Source organism: Alosa pseudoharengus, unplaced genomic scaffold (assembly GCF_046254945.1).
Source record: "Alosa pseudoharengus isolate Yale_2024_CS ecotype anadromous, Long Island Sound unplaced genomic scaffold, YU_APseudo_1.1 YU_APseudo_1.1_scf_13, whole genome shotgun sequence".
Taxonomy (NCBI): domain Eukaryota; kingdom Metazoa; phylum Chordata; class Actinopteri; order Clupeiformes; family Clupeidae; genus Alosa; species Alosa pseudoharengus.
The window spans coordinates 26,542,056-26,557,055 of record NW_027468598.1 but is presented as its reverse complement, the minus strand read 5'-3'; the positions used below and the strand labels follow the sequence as shown (position 1 = coordinate 26,557,055).

The 15,000-nt window shown below is 43.9% G+C and overlaps 1 protein-coding gene across 1 annotated transcript in view; it reads left to right on the top strand.

The window, feature by feature from the left end:
• arrb1 (arrestin, beta 1) overlaps positions 1 to 15,000 on the top strand; it is a 34,342-nt gene that overhangs the window by 12,752 nt on the left and 6,590 nt on the right. Inside the window, exons 2-9 of the mRNA XM_076281601.1 lie at positions 9,884 to 9,914; positions 11,368 to 11,428; positions 11,780 to 11,824; positions 12,193 to 12,389; positions 13,126 to 13,185; positions 13,625 to 13,692; positions 14,380 to 14,515; positions 14,871 to 14,955. Of these exons, the coding sequence (XP_076137716.1) occupies positions 9,884 to 9,914; positions 11,368 to 11,428; positions 11,780 to 11,824; positions 12,193 to 12,389; positions 13,126 to 13,185; positions 13,625 to 13,692; positions 14,380 to 14,515; positions 14,871 to 14,955 (683 nt within the window). The remainder of the gene's footprint in view (positions 1 to 9,883; positions 9,915 to 11,367; positions 11,429 to 11,779; positions 11,825 to 12,192; positions 12,390 to 13,125; positions 13,186 to 13,624; positions 13,693 to 14,379; positions 14,516 to 14,870; positions 14,956 to 15,000) is intronic.

Below are 15,000 nucleotides of genomic sequence, written 5' to 3'. Positions count from 1 at the left end.
TCTCCCCCTGTAGTTGTGTGACCTGGTTTATATGACCACTGCTTCACAGGGGTGGTGGTGGAGGGGGGGGGGGTTCTCTGATACACTGATACCCACTAGGAGACATGACACCAGAGATGATGATGAGGATGGTGATGATGTAACGCCAGATCCAAATCCAATGCTGGGGTCCGCAGAAACAACCAGAGGAGACAGCCAAGGCAGGGTGGTGGTGGTGGGTGGGAGAGGAGGGGAGTGGAGCCAGAAATGAAATCAATTCACCCCGATCGGTGCAAAATCTCACAGGGGGGGTCAATCCAGACAAGTCAGTTAATGAAGCTTTGTATTTTTCTAAAGGTGGCTTGTTAGTTTCAGATCAAATCTATTGACAGTTTGTAATTACTCAGTTTGTAATAGGGTTGCCTTATCTCTCGATTACACACACTGCTCATGCAAAGCACTGCCTTCTGTACTGCTTCAGGGAAGAAGACAACATTAAATGTGCTTTGTTTGTTTGGCTTAAAGTGTTACCATCTCCAATCTATCAAGTGAGATTTAAAATTATGAATAATCTGTTTTCTCAGGACCTAACAGAATGTATCAAGCTCCTCTCAAATAATTTCTTAAATCCCATGCAGCATTTCTGAAACTGTCCGCTAAAGAGCAACACTCTCTGCTAAGTGAAAATTACTGTTTTCCAAAACAGTGTTTCGAACACACACACACTCACTCACACCGCGCCCCAACCCCCCCCCCCCCTACCCCCTTACCCCCCTGACGATAAAACAGAGAGCGATTCAGCACGGAAGATGCGTCGACTCAGCATAGGAAATTGTGCAGGGAGGGCTTGTCTGTGCATTACCTGGTGGTACCACTTATTTAAAAATTCATATGCACACTCTGAAAGGCCTGACTGCATGTTTGCCTATTATGACAGAGAAAAGAGAGTAAGGGGGGAGAAAAAAAACACATTCAGGTTGAGAAAGCTTCCTGGAACTGGTGAGTCTTATCTCACACGCAAGATAGCAGGAAAGATCTTGCCTTGTCTGTTTTTGATGTTGTTGTTGTTGTTGTTTACAATAGGGCAAAGACAGTTGGTATTCTATAATTTAAGTGAAGGTTGTCCACATCAGTGTGTTTTATGAACCAGAAATCTAAGATGACTTTGAAACGCCTCTCAGCTTCAACACCTCCACAACTGATGAATCGGTTCTACTGTATCTTCCACTGAAGCAGCGATGGTAGACTGGCTAGTTGTGTAGTGGAACAAGCGAAGCTGCCATGGAGACATAATAAATGTCAATGTGTGTTATCAGCGTGTGGTTATGAAGCTATTCTAATGTTGAGATAAATCAGCGGGTGAAGAGCCCCTCACACTTTCCCTCGGCTGTGTGATGAAGTGAGGGGTGAGCACTGCAACGAGGAGGGCCATTAATCATCCTCTGAGCCAAAACACCAGCGCTTGAAGAGGAAGGTTACTTGGTGTTTTAAGCCCCCAAACTCGTCTTCCAGGCAGCCCTGCATGGAAGTCACTAGGGTTAGGCAAGGGTTAGGGTTACGGTTAGGCTCAGGGTTAAGATTAAGGTTAGGTGCCTTGAAGTCGACGGTCGCCAGCGATGCCTTGAAGTCGACGGTGCATGGGGGCTTAAAACACCATCGAGCAAGAGGATGTGGCCCACATCCGGGCCACAGGCGGACCTGAGATGCAGTCAGAATAGCGCACATAGGCAAACGTTTCAGGACTGATTTTCCGAGCGTTTCTCGTTTTGATTTGAGTTCACTCTTAACATTTGTGAATGCACACATCCATGTCAGATCTCGGCCAGACTCCTGGTCAGAATCATACCAGACTTGACTCTGCCTTTTGGACCATACGTGTCAAGTGTGAGACTGTGATACATGCCACAACATATCAGAGGTGCGTTCAAACATTCGCAAACACTCGCAAACAGTTTGAGGAGGTAGTTCTGAGTTCAGAGTTACCATTGAGATGGAATGTTTACAAAAAGTTGTTCACATTTATCTGTTCATACAAACATGTTCATTGTGAACATTCACCTCTGTTCAGGGAATTTATACGCACCTAAGAACAATTCCAGATCTCTGGAACAGTATCTGACAAGTAAATATTATTTCAGTTCAAATTTGTGTGTGTGTGTGGGGGGGGGGTTCTCTTGTAGGGCATTATTTGTCATTGAACCTCACATGAGGCTGAACAATAAACAGTCAAATGCAATTAAATGAGTCTGTGGCAACAAGAAATAACTAAACAACTGAACAGAACCTAATGTTGGGGGACAGAGCATAATAAGTGGTATCAGTCATTCTATTTTCTGACTCATCCAATCAAGCGTAGGTCCATCACTGAGTTACAGTCAGTGATTTTGGTCCAAAATTTTATAATCCCTCATTAAACATTCATGTCTCTTTAAATGAGTCTCGGGATTGAGCATGAATCCACTTAGCCCCCTGATAAATTATTTCAAAAGTCTCCCCTCCCTTTTCTGCTCTTTTCTTCTCCTCTCCTCTCCTCCCCTCCTCTCCTCCCCTCCTCTCCGCTACTTTCCTCCTCTCTCTTTATCCTCTGCTCTTCTCTCCGCCTCCACAGGAGGAAAGGATCAAATGGTACACATGCGCTCCTGTCTGGCCCTTTGAAGATGCCCAGCCCCCGCGCCTTCTCTGAGCGAAACCAAAACTCTGCAGTGGTTTCTTTAAATGAGGCGGAATGTGGGTCACAGAGAGAGAGAGAGAGAGAGAGAGAGAGAGAGAGAGAGAGAAAGAGAGAGAGAAATAAATTAATAGAACAATAACACCAAACCTTTTTTTATTCCTTTCCTCATAATGCAAACTACAGTAGCCTTGGGGGGGGGGGGGGGAGTGTTATTGACCTAAATGTTATTGACCTAAATCAGGTTAAGTGGGAGTGGGATTTATTGTTCTGGATCAAATTGATCGATAGGTCTTCTATGGTGCATGCAATGCACAGCATGCCTTGTAGAAGCAATGATACTTTCACAGCGCCAGCCTCTTTGGACCATCCTTGTATGGGATTTATTTTTTAGGGAGCTATCAGAACAGGCCAGGCCTCGGCATGGGCAACATGACACTAAGTCCTCCCCCACTGCTCCAATGCCCCGTCACACCCGCTCAGAAAATTTTTTCTCAAGGATTTTAGCCACGCATGCATTGTGTGTCAGAAGCATTCGTTCCTGCTGCTGCTTTTTCGCAAAAAAATCACAGAGCATTTTGAAACAATGGCTGTGAGTTGTTGAGGCTTTGTGATGATGTGCCTTATTATGTCATGCCTCAGGTTTGTTTTGTATTGATAAGGTAGCTTTTGTGTCGTTCACAGATGTGTGAAAGGTGTACTTGGAGTTTGGGAATTAGTGTCATGGTTTCAGGGGTTTAGTGTCAGGTTTTGTGCAGGGGTTTTTTTATAATGGGAAAGACCACCTCGTCACTGTAGTGGATGTGGTAGAACTTAATTAGATGATGCAGAAAAAAAAAAACATCTAGCTTACCAGAATCTATAGTGCATTTTCGACTTGATATGACACTATGGTGCCTGTGCATTCGTGACACACTCAGCTTAGTGGGATTTATTTAGAAACCAGCAACAACCTTGAAGACTTCATCATTTGTAATCATTACCCATCATGACATCTGTTTAGCTTCTCATACTCATCCCTCTCTTTCTACTCCTTGGGGTAGAGCAGCGAGACACCCCTGACTGACAACCATCCATCAAACAACAACTCGATTTCCTTCCTCCCCTAACCATTTTCAGATTGAAAGTTCAAGAGCCGAGCATAGTGGTGGGGAGAGGCTTGCGGATTCGTCTAATGGAATGATGTATAATTCATTCACACAAACACAAACCCAGCAGCTGCATGAGTGAGACGGCAGTGTTCAGTCAAAAAAGAGGGATTGCTCAACAGATGCTGCGCATGAGGGGCTTTAGTCACACTGCACACAGCCTGCCGTGCAAAATTATTTTTATTATTTTCTGCGAATCGCGGAAAAGCCTTTTGACAGCCAGGAGCCGGGAAATACACCCGGCAATACATTTGTTGTGGAAGAAGAAACCTTCTGATTAGAATCAGAGATAACACAGCCTGAGACATATCCTCGTAGCGCTTTCAGCACTAAAGCCATAAAAATGAAATGTCAAGCTTGCTCGAAGGAAAAACAGCACCTCTGTGGCAGAGGGTTTTAAGTTAATTGTGTCTGATCACTGCACAGTAATCATATTGATGTGCTCAATAGTGCCTCATGCCCTTGTTTCCTAATTAAGCCCTCTGCATGGAAAAATACCCGCCCCATAAAAATCAATACTGATATCCATGAAACCAAGACATTTAGAAAAACCTCATCTCATTTCACAGTGCGTTTTCTCAGCTGTGGGCAGCCGGTTGAATTTGAAATGCAGATAAGGTGGTTTGAGTGCCAAAATGAAGCCGTGGTCTTGGGGAGATGACCGTCCATTTCTAAACCGTCCATCTGTTGGGGCAAGCCGTGCCCAATTGACAGCCATTATGGTGGTGGTGGTGGTGGTGTGGGGGGGGGTAGGTGGGCTGGGGGGGGGGGGGGGGTAGGTGGGCCGGGGGGCGGGGCATAATTGAACCAGTGAGCCTGGCATGGGAGAGATGAGGCCTCCAGACAGGGACAGTTGAATGTCCCCATCTCGGAAACACAGACATGAGACAGATGTGACTCAGCCCGGTCGACATCAGCCTGTGGATTTACACCCCGCGCAAGCAGATGGAAGAGCACAACTGGACTAACAACAGCAACAACAATAATAACAATAATAAAAGAGAAATTAAATTGTTCAAACGGCTCCCTGGCACAGCTGTTCCCTAAAGCAAACTTTACAGATGCACCCCCACAAACACACCCCCACAAACACACACATATTAAGAATGAAATATTCTGTACAATGCTTTGTTTTGTCATGCAGATTACTTTTGTTTTAAAAATAAAACACAGAGAGCCACGTGACAAATGTGTTGTTGTTAAGGCTGAAAAAAGAACAGAGGACCTTGTCATCACGGCAGCCTCTATTTTGGAAACACGTTTGCTCTGTTTTGTTCGACAACTGCATTTACAGCACGCTTGGCCAGCCCCGGGCGTCACATCATAATTCTTGGAAGGCAGCTAAGCTAGCAACACAATAGTGCTTTAACATCCAGACAGTGTCGCAGCGCAGCAGCACCATGGCCAAGCATGCGCATAGCAACTGGGCAAATAAAACCAGCTAAGATATTAAACCTGGCATAGCCGACAGTAAAGTGTATAATGTGGTCGTTAACACGGCCTGGAGATTATTTCTAATTAGGAGGTGGTAGGGAAAAAAATATCTGGGCGTTAAGGCAAAAGACATCTGGTGTTGCCATGTCAACCATAATTTAGATAGCAAGGGTGCTCATGGTGGCATGCAGATGGTCTTTTGCCTTTAATTAATTTCTGCCTGCACTGTCAGGGCTTCCATTGATATTTTGGTGGGAGATGTTAAAATGGAGGGATGTGGTGTGCAGATGCTAAAGAGTTTGTTTGCTAGAGGCCAAGTGAGCGAGTCACGCTAGTACACCCAGACAACTCTTTGCATGCACAGCATGCTAACATAGTCTACAGTGATGTCATCATACGACCCCCCTCCCTCTTTTATGAGTCTTGGTGCTGTGAGTTTTATAGTGAATGGGGCGATGGAGGTCTGGCGCCGAGTCAGTTAAGGCTGCTGGATGTGTTGGATGACTCCAAGTTTATAACCACTACAGTACAGTGACCAGCTGTGTTGGCCTATCTGAGAAAGCTTGGGCATGACTTTTAGGCATATTGTATGGATTTCAAGCTGCTGTTCAGGCAAATCACCTAAAAAATTAGTCTATTTCACAACAGTTGCAAAAGTAGCACTAACCCAGCACTTATTCAGTAAGCATATCAATACACTCACAAACTAAGCCATTTAGATCGACTTTAGATGTAACATTTGTCACCAAAACAAACCCTGAGCTCCTCAAATTTGTTGTGCAACATATACTTTACTGTCAACTTGATAAAACAAATCTTTTGCAAAACATTGTAAGATCAGTTACCCATTGGCTTACCATTATTATGCAAATAAACATGTTAAATTCAATAACATCTATTCCAGGGTTTCTCCAAATTCCAACGTGATCCGTAAATCCGAAATTATTTTTGTGTTCAGACTGACACTAACAATCATGACCACAAGTTTTTTGTTTTTTTTCAGGACGCAAATCTAGGGAGGCAGTTTGACTGTGCCTGACGCCATTAAGCAGGGCTCTGAGAGTCGCTGGTTTGAGAGACCGTCTGGTTTGGTGACGTTTGCTGTGCTTTTATCTCTATAGAGATAGTATGAGTTTAGGGTTGGGTACGTGGTGTTCCTGAACCACATGATGGTTCAGTAAAGGGGGGGTTAGAAAGTCAAAATCTCATCTGACTGTCCTATGCGATCTCCCCACATGTTCACACTCTCTCTATCTTCTCTCTGGTTCTCCTACTCCAGCAGAATTTGAGGTCGGGAAGTTCGGTCTGGACTTGTTCGGTTCAGAAGCAACTATGCCCGAACAAGACCTGATCGAACCAAACAATGTCAAAGAGCTGTTTGAACCAATTAATGCCAATCAACATTTTCAATGAAAACTTTTAGTTTTTCATGAATTGGTGGCTACAGAGGCAGACTCAATTGAAAAAATATTGAAAACATATATAATGTCCGCAACACTGCTTTTGACTCCCAATTATTTAATGCAACGTTTCGACCCTGCTGGGTCTTCTTCAGGCAAAAACCCAGCAGCAGGGTCGAAACGTTGCATTAAATAATTGGGAGTCAAAAGCAGTGTTGCGGACTTTATATTTTTTCAATTGAGTATAGTTTTCTTTTGTCCTGCACCTGCCAGAAGGTGGGATGTGCACACTATAACTGTTTACAGAGGCAGACTAACATCATCTCTCTCCACCCTTACACTCCCCTGAGTCTGGTCCTCCACATTTGCTCTCAGTATTTACTCTCCTGTCTTTCCTTCTTTGCCTCCTACCTCCATCCTTATTCTCCTCTTCTCTCCTTCTTTACCTCCTACCTCCATCCTTATTCTCCTCTTCTCTCCTTCTTTGCCTCCTACCTCCATCCTTATTCTCCTCTTCTATCCTTCTTTGCCTCCTACCTCCATCCTTATTCTCCTCTTCTATCCTTCTTTACCTCCTACCTCCATCCTTATTCTCCTCTTCTCTCCTTCTTCCACTTCCCTCCAGCCTTGCTTGTCACTCTCTTGGTCCTCTCCTCTAGCTCTTCTCCTCTTCCTCTCTCCACCTGTACTACGTCTCCTCTTCCTCTCTCTACCTGTACCCCATCTCCTCTTCCTCTTCCTCTCTCCACCTGTACCCCATCTCCTCTTCCTCTCTCCACCTGTACCCCATCTCCTCTTCCTCTCTCCACCTGTACTCCTCTTCCTCTCTCCACCTGTACCCCATCTCCTCTTCCTCTCTCCACCTGTACTCCTCTTCCTCTCTCCACCTGTACTCTTCCTCTCTCCACCTGTACCCCATCTCCTCTTCCTCTTCCTCTCTCCACCTGTACTGCGTCTCCTCTCCCTGTTTGGCTCAGTAGCTCTCTGTTGACAATTTGTCTTTCCTTGTCGTTCTCAGTGTTTTTGTTCATCACTCTTTCTTATCACTCTTTCTCCATTCTACACACTGTGTGCAAATCATCTAATGCTTTTGGCAACTATGGTAACATATTAACATACAAACACACACACACACACACACACACACACACACACACACACACATCACTTAGACACTTTCTCTTCCTCTCAGTCTCTCTCTCTCTGTCTCTCTCAGAAGATGAGTGGTATGGGGGAGTGAAGTTATTATTGATAATTGCAAACGCATGGGCTACTTAAAGAGTAATGTGAGTTTCATTTCACAGTGCATCTCCATTAGTCTGCATTAGATGTATTGATTGTGTGCAGTTCATTAGCATTAGGAGGTTGCAACAGGTCTCATTAAAAATCAATCAAAGTTATTAAAGACATTCAACAAATATTTATACATAATTGTAGTCACAACACATTTAATTTCTGAATTATGGCAAGTAGCAACATGCTTTGCAGCTATATATATTGAGCGTTTGCAGCCATATATATTGAGCGTTTCTTTCTCCAAACACTATGGGTATTTTTCCATCATCCTTTTTCTGGAGGGAATCGTCAGTCTCTGAGCTCTGTTAGAGTATGTGCATTTGTCGCCCTCCAAAAGCCTGCTGATTCCAGGCAAGCTGTTATTATGTTACCGGGAGGAGGTCAATTAAAATGGCACACTGGCCCCTCCCTGTGATTCTCTATTTAATAATGGCCACTCGTGGGACAGGCTACGCTCTCATGTTGCTGCAGGAAAAGGGGGTTTATCACTCCAGCAGATGCGGGCTCTTCAGGCTCTTCATGTGGAAGGATGGAGAAGTTTAGTGTTTTTGTGTGTGTATGTGTGTGTGTGTGTGTGTTTGTGTGTGTGTGTGTGTGTGTGTGTGTGTGTGTGTGTGTGTGTGTGTGTGTGTGTGAGTGAAAGGGGGGGTATTGAGATTACGAGAGAGAGAGAAAGAGAGAGAGAGAGAGAGAGAGAGAGAGAGAGAGAGAGAGTTAATGGATTTGTTTTGTGGTTACTGTGTGGATTTCTAAAGTTTGTGAGAGGGCTTGGTTTCCCGGTCATTACAAGCTATTACACACCATATAAATAAATTCTTATTCGCTTGTGCTCTGCAGGGATGTTATTACCCTCTGATTCTTCTGGGAAACAAGCCTTACAAAGATTCAAAAATGATAATTTCCCTGGCTTGATATCTAGAGGATAGATGAGAACAATTGATGTAATATTGTTATTATAATATTCTATTATGAAAATGTGCTTGGCAACCACTGTTGTTCTCTTTGCCATAGCAATACATCCTCATTATATTGACAGTCAATTTGTAATGGTTTCAGTCTGCCTCTGAGAGAGAGAGAGAAAGAAAGAGAGAGAGAGAGATCTCCACTCACAACTGGTCAAGCCATCATTAAAAATAAAAGCATGCATTCTCTAACTTACTCGGTGTGCTTACTTTTTAAGTTTTTTATGTCACCTAAAAAGCACTCACTTTCTCAGGCTCTGACACGGCGAGTGCTTTATGGCTTCATTTGAGGCCTAGGCTCGTTTGGTGTGGGCTCTTGTCACTGTAACTGATGGCCCTGATTTGTAACGAGCCACTCTCAGATTTGGGATTGTTACAGTGCCACTGAAGCAGTAAATTCGCTCTGCTCCTTGGGGAGACCAGACCCACTACCTTGCCCTAAAAGGGGGCCCGTGGCCCAGCTAATGCAGGAATGATGATGTCTGGACTGAGTTTTATTTTGTTTTGCTCCATTTTGGCTTTCCTGGTGCAAGCAGAGTGATTCATTGACTGTGCCCTTGGATATTGTCTTAGGACACTGTAGTCTGAGATATATCTGCTGAAGTATTCACCTGATATATAGCTAGTAGTATTTATCCTAACTCCTAATGTGCCCTAATGCACTTATAGCTACACTTAGAATGTTATTCCTTATTTGCAAATTGCTTTGGATGAAAACATCAGCTAAATTAATGTATGTAAATGTAAGTGTAGCTGAATGTGAAACAATCTTGGCCTTGACCTGGAATAGGTCCTTTGGATCCATGCCAGGAGACAACCTCATGCTGGTAACATTAAGGTGTAGTCTGACATGAATGAGTACTGTGCTGTTATTGACCAGTTTACTGTCTGAAATGTTTGTTTATGTTTATGTTTATGGTATTTGGCAGACACTTTTGTCTACAGTGATGGCCTGTGGTCCCTTTTTATTTATTCTCTTCTCCCTTTGTTTTTTAGGGTGTTCAAGAAAGCAAGTCCCAATGGCAAGGTAATATTCTATTCTATTCACATTTGTGCTAATCTCTAAAGGTCAACAACCCTACTCTGACAACAAGGTGAACTGAATTGCTCATGTAGAACACACAGCAAATGCTTGAAGTGTCAAGTGATGGAAATGAAACAAGCCTGTATCAGGCACATTCCACTTGACCATCAAAACTACCCTTTCTAATTAAGCCCCCAACTATCTCGTGATTCGATCAATACCAGAGATCCAACACCGGCCCAGTAGCAGTTGCCTTTCTCAAAGTCAAGAGTTCTTGAAGAGGAGGGGAAAAGGGGAGACAAAGCGAGGAGAGCAGCAGAGATGAGAGGAGAGGAGAGGTGAAGGGGAGGCAGAAGAGAGGAGAGAACAAGGGGAGATGGGGAGGAGAGGAGAGGAGGAGAAGGGGAGGCAGAGGATTCAGTGTCCATTCACTTGATGATGAGCAGGGAGTGGGAGAGATGGCAGGGCTGCATTCTCACACAGACGTCCTTGCATCTCCCGGAGACAGCCTGCTGACAAGTCGAAGCCATGATTGTTTGGACGCTGGTCAGCAAGTTGGCACGGCGATGAACCGTCTCTGGGATTCACCGTGGGAATCGAGGACAGAGAGTCGAGTGCAGAGAAAGGCCGGACGTTGTGTAGCATCATAGCGTTGTGTCGGGGCTCTCTGTGGATCCGCTGCTTTAGAGGCCTGGCAGTGGGGGTCTGAGGCAGGGTGCATCGGGGTCGCTGTAGAGGAAGTGGTCGTGAGGAGAATATGAAAGAGGCGTGTGTGTGTGTGTGTGTGTGTGAGATGTGTGTATGTGCATGCGCACGTGTGTGTGTGTGTGTATGTGTGTGTGTGTGTGTGTGTGTGCGCATGTGCATGTGTGCAAGGGTGCATGCATGACAAGGACTGAGCCAAAGACAGGAAATGTGTTTCCTTGTGTATGTGTGTGTGTGTGTGTGTGTATGTATGTGTGTTTTGGGGCTTTTGTGGCAAGTTTTTGTGCCTGCGCGTTTCTGTCTCCATGAGAATTAGTTTATGTGATAGTGTGTGTCTGCTTTTGGGTTCATTATGATGAGTTTCTGTGATTTGCAAGAGAAAAAAAGAGAGAGAAAAAAGTGTCAGCCTCTCCCTCTACGAGGTTACAGCCCTCACACCAAGGTCCTCCCGATAAATGAACGCTGTCTATAACGAGATACAGATGAGAAGGCCAGTCTGGGGGAGAGATTCCAAGCCCTGAATATTGAAGAACATCGAATCAGCCAGACACATTATGCACTCAGCCAACTGAGCAGCCAGAGCTGAAATTAGGTGGGCTAAGGCTGAATAGCTAACACATTTCATCTCATCATTTGTCTATTTCGGCTATTTCCGTATGCAGAACATTTAGGAAAAGGGTAGAGAGGGTGTAGGGGGGCTAATCAGTGCCGTTTATTAATATTTGACATTTATGTTGTTGTTGTTTTTTAGCTCACAGTCTACCTTGGGAAGAGAGACTTTGTTGACCATGTGGACCTTGTGGAGCCAGTCGGTATGTGTACAAGCATGGTGTTTTCATTTGAAAAACTTTACACGTTTCCATCAAATCTGTGTGGAGGTGCCCGATCATCATCGTCTGATCATTTCAAACCCTTTTTTCTCTTTTTTTTTCAAAAACAAGTTAAGTAAGCATGCTACACATGATAAAACATTACAGTTTTTGCTTATTGCTCATTGCCGTTATGTCCAAACTCTAAACACAGCCAAATAAGACATAGCACTTGGAGATAAACAACTCACGTCTATGCCAAAATGAAACACTACAATCAAAACTCAGCAATTCTTTTCTAAAAATTTAATTACTGTAAGTAAATTTGATTGTTTTTACCTTCTTCTCTTCCAGACGGTGTTGTTCTAATCGATCCAGAGTATTTAAAGGAGAGGAAAGGTACGAGAAAACGGATGAATAACCTTTGTACAACATGATAAAAACCTTTATGTGACACCTGATGAATAACCTTTATACAACATATAAAAAACCTTTATGTGACATCTGATTAAGCTCTTATTCAGAGCTCTGGCAGTTGGCTCCTCACTCCATTCCTGTCATGCTTCCCAGAGTGTCACAGCAGCGTGACGGAGTGCCGTGCTGTGCCAACCGATTTCCATATTAATTTAAGCTGGGATGTACTCATTCATATCATGTTCCATTATGAAAAGAATACTGACTTAAAGTACCAGCTTCTTATTCCTGTCTGCCCTCCCCCCACCCCCCCCCCCCCCCCCCCCCCCCAACCCCACCCTGGATCTGTCCAGTGTTTGTAACGCTGACGTGTGCCTTCCGCTACGGCCGCGAGGATCTGGACGTTCTGGGCCTGACGTTCCGTAAGGACCTCTTCGTGGCCAACATCCAAGCGTTCCCGCCGGTGGCCGAGGAGAAGAAAAGTCTCACACGCCTGCAGGAGCGCCTCATCAAGAAGCTTGGGGAGCATGCGTACCCTTTCACCTTCGAGGTACTCTGCTCTCCCCTTTTGGTGTATGTTGATCTATACTAGAACTGAGTCGATTGTTTAAAAAACAGCACTCACTGATGCACTTATTCTTATTGTACTAGATCTTCTTTTTTTAATTGTCCTAGAGTTGCTTTAAAAAGCTCAAACTGTTAACCATGTTGTTAGTCGCTTTGGTTAAAAATGCGTCAGCCAAATGTAATATAATGTAATGTAATGTACTGTAATCTATAAATTGGAGATAAAAGTAACTATAGTAAGGGGGCTTTTTCCTTCAAGGTCCTCCTCAGTCCTGTTTCTCAAGCTGTTGGAACAGTATTTCATTCAAGTCTTGTGCTGAAGATTGATACTTTTATCATTTGTTTGATCTTTTTATTCTGAGGTTTCATACCAAGGTGACTCCCAATACTAATTGCTTTGCCAAAAGCGCCATGATTCTATTCAACTGAACTCTTCAGATACCCATCTTCAGTGAGAAATGTGTCTTAAGAAGTAAATGTGGCCTAGAGCTTAGCTTAGCTGAATTCTTTCCAGAACATTTCTGGACATTTGTGTGTTCAACTCTCGTAAATCCCTCTTTGGGTGTGAGTTAGAAACAGACATGAAAAGGTTTCCATTTCCAGAATTCCACAAAACAGCCTTCCATTTCAGAATGAAGGACCTCTCATGTGAGATGTGAGGTAGTCTTTCATCTGAACGCAGTGCTGAATTTCATTTCATGTCGGTGCTCTACCCACAGATTCCTCCCAACCTGCCTTGCTCCGTCACCCTGCAGCCAGGCCCCGAGGACACAGGAAAGGTACTCAGATCAGCCCCGCGCACACACACACACACACACACACACATACACACACACATACACACACGCACACACAAACACACATGTATACAAACACACACATACACATACACACACACACACACACACACACGTATACATACATACATACATACATACACACACACATATATACACACACACACGTATATACGCACACAAACAAACACATACATGTATATATAGGCCTACACACATCCATACACAAACACGATGGCACATGAAAGAAGCGCATGCTTTGTTCAGCCTGTTAGCATGCTGGGTCACAGTAGCTGTGAAACACTGCAACGGCTCGTTGGAAGCTCTTTACTGAAGTGCCTCTCTCTCTCTCCCTCTCTCTCTCTCTCTCTCTCCCTCTCCCCCACTCTCTCTCTCTGATATTCGGGTCTCTCTTGCTAAGGCCTGTGGGGTGGACTTTGAAGTCAAAGCCTTCTGTGCGGAGAACGTTGAGGAAAAAATCCACAAAAGGTACAGTCATCCTACCGTTCTGTCAGCCATGTGGAAGATATCACAGTATGTTACGCCACATTTAGCAAAGGGATTGTTACATGATGAATTCCCTCGACATCTGTCACACTATTAAGAGCATAAATATTATAGGTGCATGACTTACTTTTCAGAGAAAGAGAGAGAGATGGGAAAAATGGAGAGAGACACAGATGGGCTGAGCTTGAATGTATGTGAATGAATGTAGGAAAATTACCCTGTAGGTTCTCTGAGTGTGTACACTACAGCCTTGAGAATATTTTATTTTAATTAGCATGTTAGCCACTCTAGTTTAGGGCTGATGCCATAATTTTATGGGGGCGTGAAATGCTTCATGAGTGATTGCATGTTGTCCCATTTGCATTGGCCCTTGTGGACAGGACACCATCATGTTTATGACTATGACATTTCGGGGGCTCTTGATCCATGACAGATTCTGTTTTGTCCAGCTGCGTTATACATCCTTATAATGACGCCAGTAGGCATGAGGCACACACAGACGAAATGCCCATACAGCATAAGCCAATCCAGCACCAAAGCACTAACTTTACTTGTAGTTAAAAGCTGGAATATAACAGAATTTTAACTCACCTTCTGAAAACAGCTTTGTTTGTAGTGCTGTAATCTTAAAGTACCTGGAGTTTGACAGCACTTCTGTGTGTGCCGCAGGAACTCTGTGCGCCTCGTTATCAGGAAGGTCCAGTACGCCCCGGAGAAGCCAGGTCCACAGCCCATGGCCGAGACAACGCGGCAGTTTCTCATGTCCGACAAGCCTCTGCACCTGGAGGCCTCTCTGGATAAGGAGGTAGGAAGCCCCCTGCTGGGTGATCGAGGGAATAGCATCTCACATTCCATGCATACATGCATTTAAACAGTTTAGGCTACATCATTCGCAAGTACATTGGAAGTGGAAGTGCATTTTCTTTCGAATGAAACTATTTGCAGACTAATTTTGTGGAAATGATAAAGAGATACATTTTCTGATGTACTCTATGGCTGTGACACTTCATACACTACACATTTGCATATTTATTAATTTATTAATTTATTAATTAATGTTTAATGTCTGAAAGAACCATAATCCTATGAATTATTCATATTAAAGCAGTCATATGAGATATGACCAAAGGCCTTATTCATTCCATATGATTTCCCCATAGATTTATTACCATGGCGAGCCCATAAGTGTCAATGTTCATGTCACCAACAACACTAACAAGACAGTAAAGAAGATGAAGATTTCAGGTATTTTACTCTTCATGAATACAGTATATTCTTGTTTAAAAATGT